Raw genomic sequence first — 19,906 nt, 5'->3', positions numbered from 1 at the left:
TTCAGGTAGAGGTAGACTGAATTGACATATTTACTTTTTTTGCCTCCTCCCAGCAGTTTCCACTTTTCACCACGCGAGGGCAGTAAGGAGATACCTATTTGACCATTCCCGTTCCGTCAGGGGTTTTTCTCAGAAAGATGCAGATTTTCTTTCGTGTACCTATCAAAGGCCAGATACTTCGTTTCAAACTATGATAAACACAAGTATATCTCCTGGAAACCCTTAGAGATCCAGTCGACAAGTTCAGGGTCAGGTTCCAGCCACGGGATGAGAAGTTTGAGGGGAATGAGGTTAAGAGCTAATAAGGGAAGGCCCAGGGCCCTCCTGTTAAGTAAAAGAATCTGGGAGTGTGGGTAAGGAGGAATCATGGAAAGAGAATAAAGAATCCAGAGGTGGAAGCCCAAAGACAGTCCTTTCTCCTTTCTGCCTTGGAGAAAACAGGCAGCAGCTTACAGTAATTCTGAGTCCTGCTTCTCTCCTTGACTACGGCAGTTTCACCACATTGTATCAAGGCATCATCAAGAAATCAAAACATGTTTACGAGGTGAGATGTTCTGAAAGTAACTCTTTAAGATAAAGAAATAATTTTAAAATGAGAGAAAAAAACCCCAAGGACATTCTTAGCCAGCCATCTGTAGATACTAGATGGAAAAGAGATCTTATGGAAAGAATTTCTAGCTCTTACAGCCACTATGGAAAACACTATAAAGGTACCTCAAAAAAATTAAAAATAGAACTACCATATGATCGGGCAACCCCAGTTCTAGGTATTTATCCAAATGAACTGAAATCAGGATCTCAAAGAGATACATACACCCCCATGTTCACTGCAGCATTATTACAATAGCCAAGATAATGGAAACAACCTAAGTGTCCATCAATGGATGAATGGGTAAAGATAACGCGGTATATACATACAGTGGAATGTTATTCAGCCTTAATAAAGAAGAAAATCCTGCCATTTGTGACAACATAGATAAACCTTGAGAGCATAATGCTAAGTGAAATAAGCTAATCACAGAAGGACAAATACTACATGATACTACTATGTAGACTCTAAAGGAGTCAACCTCAAAAAAAAAAAAGTCAACCTCATAGAAGCACAGAGGAGAATGATGGTTACCAGGGCATATGGGAGGAAGACATGGAGAGGTGGGTACAAAGTTTCAGTTATGCAAGAGAAAACAGTTCTGGAGATCTGCAATACAGCATAGTGCCTGTAGCTAAAAATGCTTCATCCTATACTTAACATTTGCTAGAAGTGTAGATCTTGTGTTGTGCTCTTACCACACATACACACACACGCACATGCACACACACACACACAAATGAGATAAACAGTGTGGGAGGAAACTGAGAGGCGATGGATGTTTATGTCCTTGATGGTGGTGATGGTTTCACACACTCATCCCCAAACTCATCCCATTGGGGGAAAAAAAAAAATTCTGGTTCTTCACTAAATTTAAAATTAGGGAATTCCCTGGCAGTCCAGCGGTTAGGACCCACCGCGCTTCCATTGCAGGGGGCAGGGGTTCCATCCCCGGTCGGGGAATTAATATCCCGCATGCTGCGTGGCCCGCCAAAAAAAATAAAAATAAAAAATGTTATACTAGACCGTGGTTTAGACATTTCATAGAATCATTTATTACACTTTTTTAAAATGACCAAACTGTTTCTAATATTTCGGACTGGATTCCCACTAAATTAAAGGTCTCTTTTGGAAAGCACATGTTGCTTCTAGGGCTGAACATTTGAATTTTTATTCCTTCAGCAGTTTAGTGGAAGGATCAGTCATACAGCATAAAATAAGTGGAAACTATGCCATTAAGCATGTTATGTTCTGGCTGGATTTCCTCCTGGTTGATCTTACCCTAGTGACCGAGCCCTTGGGGACTAGCTTCGTGCTCTGTGCGACAAAGATGACCTCTGCGATCCGCTAGAAGCAAGGTGCGCAGGCAGCGACCCCACGCTGTGGTCGCCACGTGAAGCTGCGCGTAGCGCCCTAGGCCGCTCCCCGGAGGCGGCGCTTCCCCGAGCCCCGCGGCCCGGGTTGAGCTGCGTCCTTGCCAAGCCCCGCCCGCCGCGCGGAGGCGGGGTCGCCCGCGGAGTTAAGTGCGGCCCAGGCCGGGCCACCGGCTGTCCCCCCGCCCGATGCCATGGACGAGGATCGCGCCTCCGCCCGCCTGCGCGTCTTGCTGCGACACCTCGGCGGCCGCTCGGCCGGGGCCGTCGTATCCTTTGGGTGCGGGGGTCTCGAGCTGGAAGGGTGGTGGCTATCAGGGCGCATCACACAGCCGCCGCGCCGGCTCTTCCTTGCTCCGCGCCGCCTGTCCCCGTGAATGGTCACGTCTCTTCCGGGCCCTGGGGGCGAGGATAGGTGCGACCCCAGGAGCCGGTGGTCCCCAATGCCCCAGAGGGGACCGGCCCGCCCGGTAGGCCCGGGACTGCTGGCCCCAGCGACTGGAGTGGCGTCGCTGCAGCCGTCCGGGCCCTCAGGGCCTCTGTTCCCCGGCTTTGGGGGCGGGGGGGCGGGGGGAAGTCGTTACCGAGCGGGCCTGCTCTCTGCTACCTTGTCGCTTTCTGCACTTGGCCGCGCCTGATGGCCGCGGCTGCCCAGAGACCGAGACCGTAAACGGGGGCGCAGAGCTACCTGGAGGAGCCGCGGAGCCCTCTCAGGGCGGAGCAGCTCTTGCTTCTCCAGGGGAGCCCCGTGGAGCTAACACTGTCTCCTGGAGAAGGGCTGGGTGCCCTGTGTCCCCTCCTGGTCAGGCCTTGAGAAGTTAATCCCCGAGAGCATGTGTGCGCTACGGGAGTTGGATCCAGAGAGATGTCACTGTGACATAGAAGTCAAGTAGCTTTATAGAATTGTTTTTGCCTGCTCAGTTTAAGTGTTCTCGTTCAGCGCGAACCTTTGGAAGCTCCGCAGAAAACTGGGCCTGGGATTTTTTTCCCTTGTGGCCTGTTCTGCTATATTTAGGATCCTGAAATCTTTCCTAAAACGATCTTACTGGCTGTTTCTTTTACTTTCACTATTGCTCTCTCTGCTGAATTCCAAGCCTTGATGAATCGGAACCGTTGTAAATTTAAAATCTCATCCACAAACTGATGAAGGGAACCCAGGTGACTCTGTAATCTCATTTTACAGTTGAGAAAACAGTCGAGGCTAGGGGAGATGAAAACTCCTGACCAAGGTCATTTAAGGGAAGCAGTGGTTGTCAAAGTGCAGTCCCCGGACCAGCAGTATCAGCGTCACCTGGGCAATTGTTAAAAACGCAGATACTCAGGCTCATCTCAGACCTGTGGTATCAAAATACCTGGGCATGGGGCCCAGCGACCTGTTTGCACTTGTTTCTGATACATTTTATTTTATTTATTATTATTATTTTTGCGGTATGCGGGCCTCTCACTGCCATGGCCTCTCCCGTTGCGGAGCACAGGCTCTGGACGCGCAGGCTCAGCGGCCGTGGCTCACGGGCCCAGCCGCTCCGCGGCATGTGGGATCTTCCCGGACCGGGGCACGAACCCGTATCCCCTAGGGTTGGCAGGCAGACTCTCAACCACTGCGCCACCAGGGAAGCCCCTCCTTGACGTTTTCTTTTTGGCCTCACCGCGTGGCTTGTGGGATCTTAGTTCCCCGACCAGTAATTGAACCTGGGCCCTCCGCTGTTGGACCTCCAGGGAATTCCCATCTCCTTGACTATTATATTGTCCCCAGTTATATAAAGACATCATTCAAGAAGGATAACATGTTTAAGAGAAGTGACATTCTGAAAGTAACTCTTTAAGCTAAAGAAACAATGAAAAAACTGAGAAGAAAAAAACCAAGATGCTGAGTCAGTCATCTGTGATTACTGGATAGAAAACAAAAAGGAATTTCTAGTTCTGTAAGATATTTAAAATGATACTCTGCTATGTGGATCATATTTTTCTTGGAGTCGTTGTTTATTTTATAGACCTTTTTTTTTCTTTTGAGAAACCATAGGTAATTCAGAGGCCTGTGAAAGGCCGTATTGCTGCAAATCTTAAATCTAAGGCAACTAGTGTTTCTTCTTTTTTTTTTTTTTTTTTTTTTTGGCTGTGCTGTGCAGCATGCGGGATCTTAGTTCCCAACCAGGGATCGAATCTGTGCCCTCTGCATTGGGAGCATGGAGCCTTGACCACTGGACCTCCAGGGAAGTCCCTCCTTTGTCAAATTTTAATTGGGTTATTTATCTTTTTATTATTGAGTTGTAAGAGTTCTTTATTCTAGATACACGTCCCCTATCAGATATATGATTGCAAACATTTTTTCCTGTTCTTTGGGCTGTCTTTTTTTAAAACATCTTTACTGGAGTATAATTGTTCTACAATGGTGTGTTAGTTTCTGCTGTATAACGAAGTGAATCAGCTATACATATACATATATCCCCATTTCTCCTCCCTGTCGTGTCTCCCTCCCACCCTCCCTATCCCACCCCTCTAGGTGGACACAAAGCACCGAGCTGATCTCCCTGTGCTATGCGGCTGCTTCCCACTAGCTATTTTACATTTGGTAGTGTATATATGTCCATGCTACTCTCTCACTTTATCCCAGCTTACACTTGCCCCTACCCATGTCCTCAGGTCCATTCTCTACATCTGCATCTTTATTCCTGTCCTGCCCCTAGGTTCATCAGAACCATTTTCTTTTTTAGATTCCATATATATGTGTTAGCATATGATATCTGTTTATCTCTTTCTGACTTACTTCACTCTGTATGACAGACTCTAGGGCCATCCACCTCACTACAAATAACTCAGTTTTGTTTCTTTTATAATTTATTTATTTATTTATTTATGGCTGCTTTGGGTCTTTGTTGCTGTGCGTGGTCTTTCTCTAGCTGCGGCGAGCGGGGTCTACTCTTTCATTATGGTGCGCAGGCTTCTCAAGGCAGTGGCTTATCTTGTTGCGGAGCATGGGCTCTAGACACACGGGCTTCAGTAGTTGTGGCTCGTGGGCCCTAGAGCGCAGGCTCAGTAGTTGTGGCGCACGGGCTTAGTTGCTCCGCGGCATGTGGGATCTTCCCGGACCAGGGATCGAACCCATGTCCCCTGCATTGGCAGGCGGATTCTTAACCACTGCACCACCAGGGAAGTCCCAACAGCTCCTAGTCTTGAGCCAGGGTTGGCAAACATTTTCTATAAAGGTAGACTTTTTTTTTCTAATGACCAGCCAATATTGCTAATATTTTGGACTAGACTCCTACTAAGTTAAATTCCTCTTTTGAATAGCACAGGTTTCTCCTTATTTCTAGAATAGAGCCTTTCCATTTTTATTCGTTCAGTAGTTCGGTGGGAGAAATAGCCGGGGGAATGAAATGGATGGAAACTCTGAAAACCGTGTGGAAGCCTTGGCTCAGCTGTTTTCTGCTCGGTGACCTTGGACTAGTTACTGAGCTCTCCTAGCCTAGGGTTCCTGCTCTATGCAACAAGAATAGTAAAGCTCCTGGCTTGCAGCCATCTCCTCAGGCTATTGTGAAATGAAATGAGGTGAGCAGCAGTGCATCAGAGCTTACATGTGTCATCAGTTTGCTTGGTGACTATTTAGAGCCCGTCTTCCCTTGTGAAAACCAATCCAGGGCAGACCGTTTCTAGAAAAGGTTGACACCTAAACTTTACTTCATTTGCCTTAATTCACATCCTAGATAGCGCACCACACTTCAGGGACTGTTTCTCCTGCCGGCTTCCATCCTCAACAATTCCAGTGAGTAGATCTGATTTTCATTTTTAACCATACAATGTATATAAAGGTGTTTTTTTTTTCTAGTGGTAACTAGGATTTAAAATACATGTTGCCCGATGAGAATTCATTATACAAATCCTCCATTTCCAGGATTTGTTCTAACGATCATGGAAAATTTTGAAGACCCTGACTTTTTCTATATGTATTTTAAAATTCAGAAAGGGGGAAAAAATGTGAGAAAGTACATAATCTTATTTTGTAAAATTCAGGCATCGTATATCTCATTTAAATTAGCCTGTCGTTTGGTTAGTCTGATGTATTAGCTAGCATCTTTGGTTTGTCTTAAAATCACCTTTGAAGTGGAAAACATTGATCTCCGTGGAATATTCTCATAGGGTCACAGTTCCAAACCAGAGTAATGGACAGGGTGATCTGAGTTTGTGTGTGTGCGCTGTACACTTATTCAGATTTTTGTTACTTTGATTTCTTCTGTGAATGCACGAACTAGACAATTTAAAACATAAAATATATTAGTTTCCCATCTGAAAAACCATACATATTCATTACAGAATAAATTTTAAAATCAGAGAAATAGAAGGAATTAAAAAAACATCATAATGCCATTACATAAAGGCAATCACTATTAAAAAATTTTTTTTGTACTTCCTTATAGTCTTTTTTTTAAAGAAGTAGTGTCTTGGTTTTACATCATTGTCATCATATTTTAATTTAATAGGCATTGTCCATGCTATTATAGGCTCTTTATTTTTAATGCTTGAGTCATGTCCCATTGAATGGATATAATATGATTAGTTAATTACTCCTCCATTTCTTGGTGACAGTAATTAATGCTTTGGATCTAAAGCTTTAACATTTTTTTCAGATTATTTCCTTAAAGTCTTAGAAATAAAAATGCTTAGTGGAAGAGTACATACATTTCTCAGGTTCTTGATACATATTGTTAGGTTGTGATTTTTAAATTGGACTTACTTGAGATTTTTTTCTCCTTTAGGTATACTCGGGATAATAATATTCTAAGCCTAGAACAGCGAAAATTTTATGAAGAAAATGGATTTCTTGTCATTAAAAATTTGGTGTCTGATGCTGATATTCAATATTTTAGGTACAGTAACCCTATTTGTTATATAACAGAAATATGTATTATATGTGTACAGTGGGAATATGAGTAAGATTAGCTTGTGTCTGTACAGATATTTTTCAGGGATTGGGTTTGTTAGGAAGTGGTTTGTTAGAACCTGGGCTCGAGCCAGGGTGGCTGGCTTTAATCTTAGCCCCGTCGCTTAACATTGTGTGTATGAGGCAATTCCTTAACCTTTCCATGCCTGTTTCCATATCTGCAAAACAGGGGAAATAACAGTACTTATGTCCTAGAGTTGTTTTTAGGACTAAATAGGTAAAATAGAGAGAGAATACTTTAAACAGGGCCTGGCTTATTGTAGTGCTAGGGAGGTGTTTGCTCTTTCATTCAGACGAAACCAACTCACAAATATTTCCCCACTGGTCTGCCAAGCTAAGGAATATTTGAACTCTGGGAGCAAGTTTCAGCCTCACAGTTAGGAGGCAGGCACTTCTGAGCTGGCCATTTTCTCCTTCCTCCCATCAGAACTATTCAACCTGGGGCTAGAGGCCAACTTGGTGCAGAAAAACCAGCCCCAAACCCTCGAGTCTTTCCACAGAACAAGGCCAGGGAGGTGCTTGGAGCCTGCGGTAATGACATCATTTACCAATTGAATTTTCTAGGGATGAGTTTGAAAGAATCTGCAGAATGGAGGTGAAACCACTGGGACTGATGGTGATGAGGGATGTGACCATTGCAAAATCAGAGTATGTGCCAAGTGAGAAAGTGATCACCAAGGTCCAAGATTTCCAAGAAGATAAGGAACTCTTCAGATACTGCACCCTCCCTGAGGTTCAAGGCCTTCTTGTGTTCTCTTTCTCTTTAAGCTAATTGCCCATCTGCATGCCTGCCTCTGAAATATTATTATTATTTTTTACTTCATCTAGCCCTTTTCTACTGGGATCCTAGAGTGGTGGTTCTCAATCAGAGATGGACATTTGGCAATGTCTGGAGACATGTTTGCTTGTCAGGCAGGAGGAATGGTGTCCTGTTGGCTTCTAATGGGTGGAGGTCAGGGATGCTGCTACTTGGGCCCAGGGATGCTATAATGCACAGAAGAGCCCCTTCCCGCAAACAAAGAATTATCCAGCCCAAAATGTCAGTAGTGCCAAGACTGAGAAATCCTGCTTTTGCTAATTATTTCTGGTGAAGGAGAGCAGGAATTCTGTGGTAAGAGAGATCAAGAGAGCCTTTCTCACACTTCATACAGGCACTTCCACAGGGGTGACAATGCTGAGGCTATTTCCTGTAATATCCATTTATTTTTTCATTTTGCTTTATGATCTGGTCAGTAGAGGTGTGACTTTGTTTTTAAATGTAAACTAGGGCCTCCCTGGTGGCGCAGTGGTTAAGAATCCACCTGCCAATGCAGGGGACATGGGTTTGAGCCCTGGTCCGGGAAGATCCCACATGCCGCGGAGCAACTAAGCCCGTGCGCCACAACTACTGAGCCTGAGCTCTAGAGCCTGAGAGCCACAACTGCTGAAGCCCGAGCCACAACTACTGAAGCCCACGCGCCTAGAGCCTGTGCTCTGCAACAAGAGAAGGCACCGCAATGAGAAGCCCATGCATTGCAACTAAGAGTAGCCCCTGCTCACCGCAACTAGAGAAAGCCTGTGCCCAGCAACCAAGACCCAACGCAGCCAAAAAAAAAAAAAAGCAAACAAATAAATGTAAACTCGTTTTTTAAAAATTATTCTTTAAGAGTAGTTCATATTTATAAAAATATCCAAATAGTATGGAAGGACATGAAATGAAAAGTGAATTCTCCCACCCCCAGCACCACTCACTGTTCAGTTTTTTTATGTATTCATCTAGAATTATTTCAGGTATAATCAAGCGTATCTGTATAACCCCACCTTTTGTGTGACAGGGAACGTACTGGTTGTCACTTTGTTCTTCCACTTGCAGTAGATCTGACACATCTTTCCATATTAGTATCTCTGGATCTACTTTATACTTTGTAAACTATTGCATAGTATTCCATTGCATAAATGTACTACAGTTTATGACCATTTATTTAGAATGGTTTGAAAGGACACTTGGCACAAAGTACTCATTAGAAACTATAATCTCAAGTGCTGTTAAAAAGTCTGATTCGTGAAGAAAGACTGTACAGCTGAGCCACCTGGGATGTCGGGCCCCTTGGGTTGGGGGTGGGAGGAGAAGTGGCCCCCCTGAGCCATGCATGCTTCCCAACCTCAAGTCCTGTTATAGAAATGGAAGTTGTGTGGGTGGATCGAGGATAAAAAGCTGGAAATCACAGGCAACATGTAGTAGATTAAGCTCTATCGGGACTTTCAGATTTCCTACCTCTGTAACATGTGAACCACGTATCTGGTGGTTCATGCAATGATTTTAGGGAGGTAGGCATTCTTTTAATAGCTGGGTATTTATTTTAATATGTATTGGAAAAATGAACCAGCACCTCAAATCCATGATTTCAGGAATATTATTAATCAGGATAAAACTAAGTAAAAGAGGGACTTCCCTGGTGGCGCAGAGGTTAAGAATCCACCTGCCAATGCAGGGGACACGGGTTTGAGCCCTGGTCTGGGAAGATCCCATATGCCGCAGAGCAACTAAGCCCGTGTGCCACAACTACTGAGCCCGTGTGCCACAACTACTGAGCCTGTGTGCCACAACTACTGAAGCCCGCGTGCCTAGAGCCCGTGCTCCGCAACAAGAGAAGTCCCTGCAATGGGAAGCCCGCTCACCACAACAAAGAGTAGCCCTCGCTCGCCGCAACTAGAGAAAGCCTGCGCACAGCAACGAAGACCCAACGCAGCCAAAAAATAAATAAATAAATATTTTAAAAAAGAAAAAAAACTAAGTAAAAGAAGTGAGTTAATTTAATTTAGGGAGAATATTGGCTAAATATATTGGGAAATTCTGCAAAGCAGGACAGAAACGGTGAGGATGGCTCTTGAATGACGAAGGTTTAGAAAATCGCAGCCTAAGTGAATACCAAAAAAAAAAAAGACAAAAACAAACTTCTTATTAAAAAAACAAGCATGAGGCCTGACTCCTGAGATTTTTGTAACATTTCAAGTGTTTCATACTCAAACTGCCAATTTTCCTTATACACAAGAGATCAAATAGTGAGAAAGCCGTAGACTGGGCTTCATTTTTTGGAGGCAGACAGAAAGGGAGTTTGAATACCATCTTTTTCATTTAACTGGCTCTGCAAACTTAGGCATCTTATTCGTGTGGGGCATTCATTTCAAAGTATTATTAATGAATGGGGGCATTAATTTTCAGGGACTATTGTGAGGCTTAACTGAGCTGATGTGTCAACATATAGAAAGCCCCTGGCAAGTAGGAGGCATGCAGTGTTGAGTCCTTTCTGCTTTTTACCCCTTTCTAGTGGGTCTGATGCAGGAGGTGGTCCTCCCTGTCACTTGCTTCCATTGCAGCTTACTCCTCGGAGCGTGGGTCTCAACCACATCGGCCCACGTCATTATGTGTTTAACACCTTTTTCCCCACCAGCATATAAACTCCTTTGGGGCAGGGACCCGCTATCTTGTTCACTGTTGTGTCCCTATTTGCTGTCACTCTGCCTGGTTCAGAGACCTTAGGAGGGAGTTGTTGAATTAATGGCCATGCTGCTTGTGAAGTGGTCTCCAGGCCCCTGTTCTCCTGCCCTCGGGGTTACTCATGACAGCGGCAAACCTGTCGGGGCCTTTCGTGGTCCCTTCTTACGAAGAGTCTCCGTGAAGGAAAAGGAAGCTGCCTTCTCACTGGGCAACTGCCAACAGCTTTGGTGGAAAGAAGGGCATTCCTGCCCTTTGCAGTTGGTGTCTCACAGAAACTCATGCCTCTCTTGTAGAAGAAGTATGCAAGTTTCCAGCTGGCTCCAAAAAGCCTGTTTAGTTCAGAGTGTTGTAAATTTCCAATGATTTCCAGTTGCTGACTTTTCCATGGTTTGTTTGCAAGGTTGTGAAATATCAATTGATTGTTTTAAACAGTTGCCATCTGAGTTCCTGTATAGACAGATGTACTTTGTGCCACCTGCCTGTGTATCTGATTTCTCATGAACTTTCTTCCCCCTCTCCCTTAGATTCTGAAATATGTGGAGTGCTTCACCGGACCCAATATTATGGCCATGCATACGATGCTGATAAACAAACCTCCAGATTCTGGTAAAGAGCTCTTATTTGTAAAGTAGAAGCAACAACAACAACAAAAAAAGTGTTTAAGTACATAAGGTTGATGTCCTAACTAATAGCAATGTGTACAACTGCTAAACTTCGCATAAATGAATATATGTACTTTTATTTAAGTCTTAAGATAGCTTACATCATAAAAACATTGAAGTATAGGGTTATCGCTGGGTTTTTACACAACTGGCTTCTGAAAGATGCAGTTCAGTAAACACGACTGTCCCCACACCCCAGAGGCTGTTATTCAACATCTCTAAGCCTTGTTAGCAGTCTCACCCATGCATGAGAGTGTGGACTTCGCCTTCCTGATCTAAAGCCATTACTATTACTACCAAAGTTAAAACTATTCTTATAAATCATATACCACAGTTATTCTTAAAATTTCCTGTGCTTGCTAAAATGTAGCTTCTAAGACCTCTCTCCTAGAGAGACTGATTCAGAAAACAGAACCCGGGAATCTGCATTTTTCTTAACCATACCCAGAGATGCTAATGCAGATGGCTCTTGGCCACACTGAGAAATTCAGCTGTACCAGCGGCAGTAAATCGGCCATTAGAGGTTCTGGATCCTTTTCTACTTTGTCTTCCTCCTGATGGCTGGGAGAGGTTTATGTGACAGGTCTGTAGTTTAACATCAAGTCTTTCCCTCCTTGGGTGTCTTGCCTGGAGAGATCCGGTGGCCTGGGGGAACCACGTTCAGAGGGCAAAACTAGGGAAAAATGTAAACATGGGCCTAGTATCTCTGATAATCCACATTGATTGTACACCAAATGCTTCTAGTTTGGTGGGGAAACCTCTGAGAGGCCTTTTATTTATTTAGTTAGTTAATTAACGATATATTTTTTTGTACCAGGCACTTTGAAGGCTATCAGAGGACCTCAGATTTGACCACTCTCTTTAATTAATCAGCCTTTTTTTGGGAATACTAAGCTCTGTGCCCAAACCAGAGTTAGGAAGGAATAAAGCACAACAGAGGTGATGACATATGTACAGCATGCTAGAAAATAGTGTAACGTAGTCCTTGGCTACCAGAAGCCCAGAAAGAATGACAGGATCCAGAGTTACTGTGCTGATGGGAATTCTCTGGTGGTCCAGCACTTAGGATTCCATGCTTCCACTGCAAGGGGCATGGGTTCAATCCCTGGTTGGGGAACTAAGATCCCTCATGCTTCGCGTCATGGCCAAAAAAAAAAAAAGACAGTCACTGTGCTGATTCAGTGTTGCAATTTGGTGCTTATCTGTTGAGGCTGGTTTTCTTTAGCATTGTTTCATCTGTTTGCTTTTGCAGGGATAGGTCATTGTTCTGGTTTTTCAGGCAGAGGAGAAGAATTCTGAGACTTGAGTTTACTTATTTTAACAGCAGGTTTTGTTTTAGGCAAGAAGACATCCCGTCACCCCTTGCACCAGGATCTGCACTATTTCCCCTTCAGGCCCAGCAATAGCATCGTTTGTGCCTGGACAGCCATGGAGCACATCGACCGGGACAACGGCTGTCTGGTTGTGCTCCCAGGGACACACAGAGGCCCCTTGAAGACACACGATTATCCCCAGTGGGAGGTAAGTCTGCCTGGAGGCTGAGTCTTGATCAGAATCTTTTGTTGTTTTGATTTCACATCAGTATACATAAGGAGCTTTGCCAATAAGATGACATTTCCTTTCTTAGCAAAACATTGTTCTAGGATTTAGAATAAGAATCAGGGAAAATTCAAGGATGTCAGATAAAATGATTGTCTTTGTTCTTTCAACAAGTGCTTGAAAGCCAACCAAAGTGGGGAACTTTGGTGATGCTATAAAAGATCTGAGATTATGAAGCCTAAGTGCAGAGGTAAGACACAAAGCGGCAACACCAGATGTGTGTGCCAAGTGCCACATGAGTCTTACACCCTGATTGGTGGGTCTCGCAGTAAAGAAGTGGGATCATCTCCTTCCAGCTGAACAGACGGGCAGAGAGAGGCTCTGGGGAGGACTGAGTGGTATCCTGTTGCGAGGCTGTTCATGGTTTATCCATTCAGCTGATGACGCTGGAGGACTGTTTAATGCTTTGGGGTCCATGAATGATGAGGTCAAATTGGCTCTTCAAGGCGATAACCTTGTGGTCTGACACAGAATGTAGTGCAGGTATGAGTCCAGAGGCAGAGAAACCAGAGAGGAGACTTAGCATTTTAGGTATAAGGCAATGTCTCAAAAATCCCATAATGATGATCAAGGTGGGAAGAGCACCTGTTGTTAAGGCAGACAGAATGGACACGGTTCTGTGGGATGTAAAGAATATGGCTCTCAGGACTTCTGTGCCAACTAGTGAGAATTCTTCTTTTTTAAAAATATTAATTAATTTTATTTTTGGCTGCACTGGGTCTTTGTTGCTGCACACGGGCTTTCTCTAGTTGTGGCGAGTGGGAGCTACTCTTCGCTGCAGTGTGCAGGCTTCTCACTGCAGTGTCTTCTCTTGTTGCGGAGCGCGGGCTCTAGGTGCGTGGGCTTCAGTAGTTGTGGCACGCGGGCTCTAGAGCGTAGGCTCAGTAGTTGTGGCGCATGGGCTTAGTTGCTCCGCATGTGGGATCTTCCCGGACCAGGGATCGAACCTGTGTCCCCTGCATTGGCAGGCGGATTCCTAACCACTGAGCCACCAGGGAAGCCCCTAGTTAGAATTCTTGCACTGAGGATTAGTGCTAAGTGAAAATATTTGAGTCTAGATTCTGATATAAAATCTGAAATTCGTCGATTAAGTTGAGGTTTAGGAAAGGTTGGTGCAAGCAACAGAAGTGGGTTTTCACTGACTTCAGCCGAAGGGAATGTTTTGGAGGGCTGCAGGGGCAGGCAGAATCGGTGGGAAGCCTGGCCAGCTCTGGGGGTTGGGGGATGGGGAAGGAAAGCGGAAGTCCTTGCTCGGCGGGAACAGTTGGGTGGGGTACCTGCCATGGGCAGTGGACCCTGACTACATCCGGTCTCTTCGATCCTCTGCTCAGATTCAAAGTGGCCTCGGTGGGAGGTCAGATTAGCTTATCTTGGTTACATATCAACCCTGTGCACAGAGAGAAGCTCACTGGGTCAAAGTCCCAATACAGTGCAGTACGAAAGTAGTCATTCCCCAAAAGGAATTTGTATTTGGGATAGTCTTAGGAAAGGAAATGGGATGCTACCCTCCAAAGTCCCATAAAGGTTTGCAAACTTTGTCACTTCTCGTTTTAGCTTCTTCCATAAAGACATAACCATTACCTAATACAGTGACTAACTTTGAAAATAGTTATAAACAAACATAATGTTTTATTTATTTTATTATTTTTAAAAATTATTCTTTATTTATTTTTGGCTGCATTGGGTCTTCATTACTGCGCGTGGGCTTTCTCTAGTTGCGGCGAGCGGGGGCTACTCTTCGTTGCAGTGCGCGGGCTTGTCATTGCGGTGGCTTTTCTTGTTGCGGAGCACGGGCTGTAGGCTCGCGGGCTTCAGGAGTTGTGGCGCGCGGGCTCTAGAGCGCAGGCTCAGCAGTTGTGGCGCACGGGCTTAGACGCTCTGTGGCATGTGGGATCTTCCTGGACCAGGGATGGAACCTGCGTCCCCTGCATTGGCAGGCGGATTATTAACCACTGCGCCACCAGGGAAGTCCCCCCATAATGTTATAATTTACTATTCTTTCTTTACTCTGCACGTGACATGAGTGGTTTTTCAGCCCAGAAAAACTGAGTATTTTCTCTCCCCTAGTTTGGGAGAATAGTTAGCTTCTCAGAGATGCTCCTGAGTAACAGAAGAATGATTTATGCCAAGTTCCAGGTGGGAAAGAATGATTATGGGTTAACCTGGAAAGCTGGTCTCCTGCATTACCACAAAATGCAAAGCTGATCTAGATCTTCATTTATAATTCAGTAATGAAGGGTAGGTGGAAATTCCAAATTTTTCATCCGGTCTAAAAAGTCCAAAATTTTAGCATCAACATGTGGCTTTCTTAAAACCAGTCATCTGAGCAGCTTTGGTATATGTAAGGTTTTTTGTTTTTTTTTAATCTAATTTATTTATCTGTTTCTCTTGGAAGAACTTAGAGAAGCTTTGTTTTTTCCTGATGAGTGATTGATAGGGTTTTAATTAGTGGCTTCCTCACATCTGGACTTGGCTTCTCTCGTGTTTTAGGGAGGGGTTAACATCATGTTCCACGGGATCCAGGACTATGACAAAAATAATGACCGGGTGCACCTCCTGATGGAGAAAGGAGACACCGTTTTCTTTCATCCTTTGCTCATCCATGGATCTGGTCGGAACAAAAGTCAAGGATTCCGGAAGGTATGCATTCACATCACAGCTCTTTCTGAAGATGAACGGGTTAGGAACAAAAGTGCCATGATATATTCAAAGTTAAAGGATTTGTGACTTTTAACTAAACTGCCCTTTAGTCTGGTTTATTTAGCAGGAAATATATTTGCCTCAGTCACGCTTTCTTGCTCACAGCAGCAAGGAGCCAGGTGACCTCAGGATCCCAGCCTACTGAACATTCATGGAATTGCTTCAGAGTGAGAGCTTACTTACTTGGAAGCTGCTAGCCTATGGTTTCAGAGGCAAAAACAAAGGCAGACATACCAAATAAGAACATCTGGGATGTGTACAGCTCATATAAGAGGAACGTTTGTAATATTATTGCTACTGGGGAAAATATTATTGATCGCAAAGGAAGGTCTGAATTGGCCACCCGGAAATCAGATATGGCCATGTTTTTCACCCCTTAGCCTCAGTGTTTTCAATTTCATGATTTCAGTGCTTACATTAAAAATTGACATAATTTCTCATAAATTCCCAGATTTCTTGCCTAAGATTCCGCAGATCTGACGATACTATGGGCTCCCATTTCCCTATGATGACATGGCTGTTTATACTAAATATTAGGGGCTTCTTTGGGGCCGAGGGAAGTTTTCCAGTCTGTCACAACAAGCCCTTGTGTCTCCCTGAGGCTGAGGGTTAGTTGCCAGATTTCATCTTTCATTCATTCAAATATCCAGCAGGCTCCATGAGCCTGGTGAGGGATGGGCATGAGGGAAGAAGGCACTCCCCTCAGGGGTACCCAAAACACTCCACAGTCCAGTTACATAATATTTTAATGTAGTAGTTAAAAAAAATCAAAATTAATGCCAAAAAATCCATGGTGAGCACAACGCCAAAATTTTAAAGACGAGGAAAGAACTGTGACCCTCAGAACTGTGCAAAGGGGTACAGGCACTACGCTGGAAATAATGTGTTTTAATATACCGACTTTATAATTTTTCAATATTTTTTAACTGCTTTAATGTTTGGGGAAGTATTAACCATTAAAAAATACATAAAAGGGTACAGGTAGGACTGTACATTTTTTCCCTGTTGCCTCAGGCTCCAGTATGGCCTGGTATGGCACTAGGGCTTCCATGGGAAATAAAGTTTGTGACTCAACTGCCTCGAAATTTGATATTTGGGGCAAAGTAGGAAGCTCTTCTGATGGGTGCAGTCACCCTAAGACAACTAACCTGTGACAAGGAAGGTGAGTTTTAACTACCGCCTTGCAAGTTAGATCTGTTTATAACTCCTTCAAGAATGGGGAGAACCAAGGAACTTCCATCCTACCTTCAAAAGGAAACGAGGCGGGTATTGTATGTGAATGCGATCAAACTTTAAACATCCTTCTGATTCAAGAGGGGTGTCTGCCTATTATTTCCTTTGCAAGGTCTTTTCAGTTTTTTCACCCCATCATCTGTGGCCATTGAAATACCAACTCATTACAAACTTAACTGAGTAACTTCTGTAACTGAGGTGATGAGAAACCCTGCAATACATTCCTCTGTAGGACTTGGCAGTATCCACTCATTAGAAAAATCAAATGCTAAAAAGTTAAAGACTTCTTACTTACATAATGCTGTTCCCTGCCCCGTATATACCTTTGGAAAATAAATAACACAGCTAGTGAAAAACGTCATGTAAATTCTCAATTATCCTTTAGCTGGGTGGAAAAAAAAAGCAGCTGAGCCATCAAGAGACTGATTCAGGACACGTGGGAACAGCGTTCAGTCTAGAAATCGAACGCTCAGTGACAGAACTGACTTTCTAAAAGAAGCCTCCTTGCTAGGTTGCTGGTGTTAACGGGGTGTTTTTTGTTTGTTTGTCCTTGTTTTTGTAACATGAATCGATTCACTTTGCACAGGCAATTTCCTGCCATTTTGCGGATGCCAACTGCCACTACATCGATGTGAAGGGTACCAGTCAAGAAAACATTGGGGAGGAAGTTTTAGAGATAGCCAGTAAAATCCATGGAGTGAAAGACGTCAGCCTGAAGGTATGTATGTTTGTATGAAATGACAAGGTAAAGATCTTGGTTTTTTCTTTTCTTCAGATGCTTAATAATTCTCATACCTGGTTTAATTTGAAAGTATAAAATGCTTGGGTTTAGAGCTCGTTTCGGAAACATTGCTGAGACCTAAGAATGACAGTGGAGTTTGTTTGTACTACTTGCTTTCCCAGCGTGGGAGACCTGAATTTTGTAAGTCTCTGGGCTGTCCTGTGGTACGCAGGCCGTCGTGTTGCAGAACGGACAGGTAGGAGAGGAAGTAGATAACAAATTCAGAGGAGAGCAAATGGAGGACAAGGCTACCTTCTGAACACACATGTTTTAAAGGTTTGGGCTGTCAATCATAGGCCTCCTTTGTTTGTAAAGAGAGTACATGCATTTGGAATTCCAGTAAGACTCCCAGAAAGCAATTCTCAAGCAAGTGTTTGTTTGGGTCAGTTTGCATCTGCAGTTTGACGAGAGCCTGCACGCAGCAGAGATGAGAGATCACTGATGCTTGTCATAGCGGGCGTAAGACGGTGTTCCATATGCTTCCCTAATTAATACACCTCATCTGCAGATTATTTGTTTTTAACTGGTGAACATTCCATGCTGCTGCTGATCGACAACAAGTTATCAGTCAAGGCAAATAAACTTATTTGCATCGTAGATTGTGTACATTTTAGCATCTGAACCAAGAACCTGACCCTACTTGTTAAATGTGCATTAGATAACTAAATGCATCTATTCTGGGGCGACATGACCCAAATAGGGGGTCATGAGTGTAATGAGTGTAATGAGTGTAATGATAACTCAGGGCCTTCTAGTACTCTGAAGAGCCTTGCTCACCAAAGGCAGGGTACCACCTTCTGAAACAACTTCCTAGAGCACAGATCTTCCCCCACCCTTAACCCCTTCTCTCTTTGGAATCTGTGAATGCATCCCATATCTGAAAATGCTCTGGTCTCACACTGGGACATCCTGGAAGTCTTGTCCTTCTCCCTTTGTCCAGTACTTAAATGTCCTACAAAGGCAACATATCTTGCCAACTGGAGCTTCCATCCAACACCCTGAATTTCAAGGCAGGAAAAAAATGTATATACGTCTGAGGTCTGTCACAGTTGTACTAAATGAATCGGTTCCTGTATTTATTTTTCGTTACTCTCTCAGCTATAGTTCATTGGCTTTACTTAAAAGAACAATACTAACTTCCGCTATAGAGTTCTTTGCCAGGTACAAAAGCACGTTCATATCCCTTTTCTTCTCTTCTTCACCAAAACCCAGTGGAGCAGTCATTATAGCTCCAAGTTCTTAATGAGAAAATGAAGAGTTCAAGAGATTGCCCTCAATTACGTAAGTGACGGAGATTTCAGAGTCAGGTCCAGTTCCAAAATCGTTCTTCCCAGGATACCTTGCTGTTTGCTCAAAAATAAACAAGAAAGTCTGAGTTGTTTTATTAGGAACAAAGAAGAAAAAACCCAAACCAGTAGCCCAGGACATCATTTTCATGATAATGATCTAATCAGGGGTACATGGCTCAGAATGGGGCAGGCAAACATAACCAAGGAAAGCAGGAGCTTGGGTACTAAACTGTTTGTATTGTGACCAGACTTAACCGCCAGTTCCAACACCTGTAATCAGCACGAGCGCCAAGTAAAACAAGACTGACACGAGTGGGGACTCACTGTCTTGGCTACTAAACATGATTTTAGATGTTGGCAGGGACATTAACTGTACTCTCAGAATGTGCTTTATTTACTGTTATGACCATTGTGGATGGTTTTTTTTTTCTTTTTTGTATTTAACCACTTGTAGATGCTAGTAATCTACTTTGCCTTATGGTGAATAGGTAAATCAAAGTGTCCCATAAACTCACTGTGTTTGGTATTATTTCCAGGATGTTTGGAGATTTCGAGCACGCGTCGTGAAAGGAGAAAGAATCAACCTCTGAAATAGCCCTTTGCTCGAACTCTTTTCAAGAAAACCAGGATGGAACAAGGTCTCAGAGGAAAACCTTTTCTCATTGAGATGATGTAATCTTTTCTATCCACTTGTTAACAAAATCAAAGTGCACAGATCCGGTACTTAATTGCATACAGGTAATTCTGCAGCACGGCGGCGTGGCTTTAATGGACATAAAATCAGTAAAAGTGAAATATTACTGTTTTAAGGAAAACTTGGGGTTGCAACTAATAAAGGTGATGCATAATTGAAGTCTGTTCGATCAGTTTCTTTCATTCAATTAGCTCTTTACCCAAGCAGGGATTAATGTTCTGAAACGCAAAGCCCACCACCTCCCAATTTCGTGTTGTGAGAGATTTCTTTTCAAATCTGGAACAATGAATATTAGAGGCACAGTTAGTGGAGGGCCTAGGAAGGGCATCAGGGAGTAAAAATGTGGGTGGAGACTCATGTTCTGACACAGGATTTCCTTCCATGGCCTCTCCAGCCCAACCAACCTCCTTAAAGACCGGATCTCTCCAAGCCTTTTTCTCTAAAGAGAGAAGACCAGGGTCACTTTCTCTGCCAATTCATATTGGGCAGGGCAGCATTTACGAATGAAATCTAACCTCTTTCAAAGGTCTTGGAAAATGGTTAGATACTTTTTTTTTTAACATCTTTATTGG

General features: G+C 43.8%; 2 protein-coding genes across 2 annotated transcripts in view; one reads left to right on the top strand and one right to left on the bottom strand.

Moving 5' to 3' along the window:
• Positions 1–19,906, bottom strand: part of MCM10 (minichromosome maintenance 10 replication initiation factor) — a 102,614-nt gene that overhangs the window by 6,551 nt on the left and 76,157 nt on the right. The gene's annotated exons all lie outside the window — the stretch shown is intronic.
• Positions 2,087–19,493, top strand: PHYH (phytanoyl-CoA 2-hydroxylase). Its single transcript, XM_060161948.1, has 9 exons — positions 2,087–2,231; positions 5,664–5,722; positions 6,714–6,824; positions 7,463–7,631; positions 10,901–10,982; positions 12,378–12,559; positions 15,128–15,277; positions 17,157–17,288; positions 19,177–19,493. Exons 1-9 carry the CDS (start codon positions 2,157–2,159, stop codon positions 19,228–19,230), a joined length of 1,014 nt encoding a protein of 337 aa, XP_060017931.1. The 5' UTR covers positions 2,087–2,156; the 3' UTR covers positions 19,231–19,493.

Source organism: Lagenorhynchus albirostris, chromosome 1, assembly GCF_949774975.1.
Source record: "Lagenorhynchus albirostris chromosome 1, mLagAlb1.1, whole genome shotgun sequence".
Classification (NCBI taxonomy): Eukaryota; Metazoa; Chordata; class Mammalia; order Artiodactyla; family Delphinidae; genus Lagenorhynchus; species Lagenorhynchus albirostris.
The sequence above is the reverse complement of the archived record's forward strand: the minus strand, read 5'-3'. Positions and strand labels throughout refer to the sequence as shown.

Bases quoted from the DNA above. Each gene is read 5' to 3' on its own strand.
- PHYH (XM_060161948.1), top strand. From the start codon at position 2,157: ATGGACGAGGATCGCGCCTCCGCCCGCCTGCGCGTCTTGCTGCGACAC. The intron at 6,825-7,462 runs GTACAGTAACCC...TGAATTTTCTAG, and splicing joins GCTGATATTCAATATTTTAG to GGATGAGTTTGAAAGAATCT. The intron at 17,289-19,176 runs GTATGTATGTTT...TATTATTTCCAG, and splicing joins TGAAAGACGTCAGCCTGAAG to GATGTTTGGAGATTTCGAGC.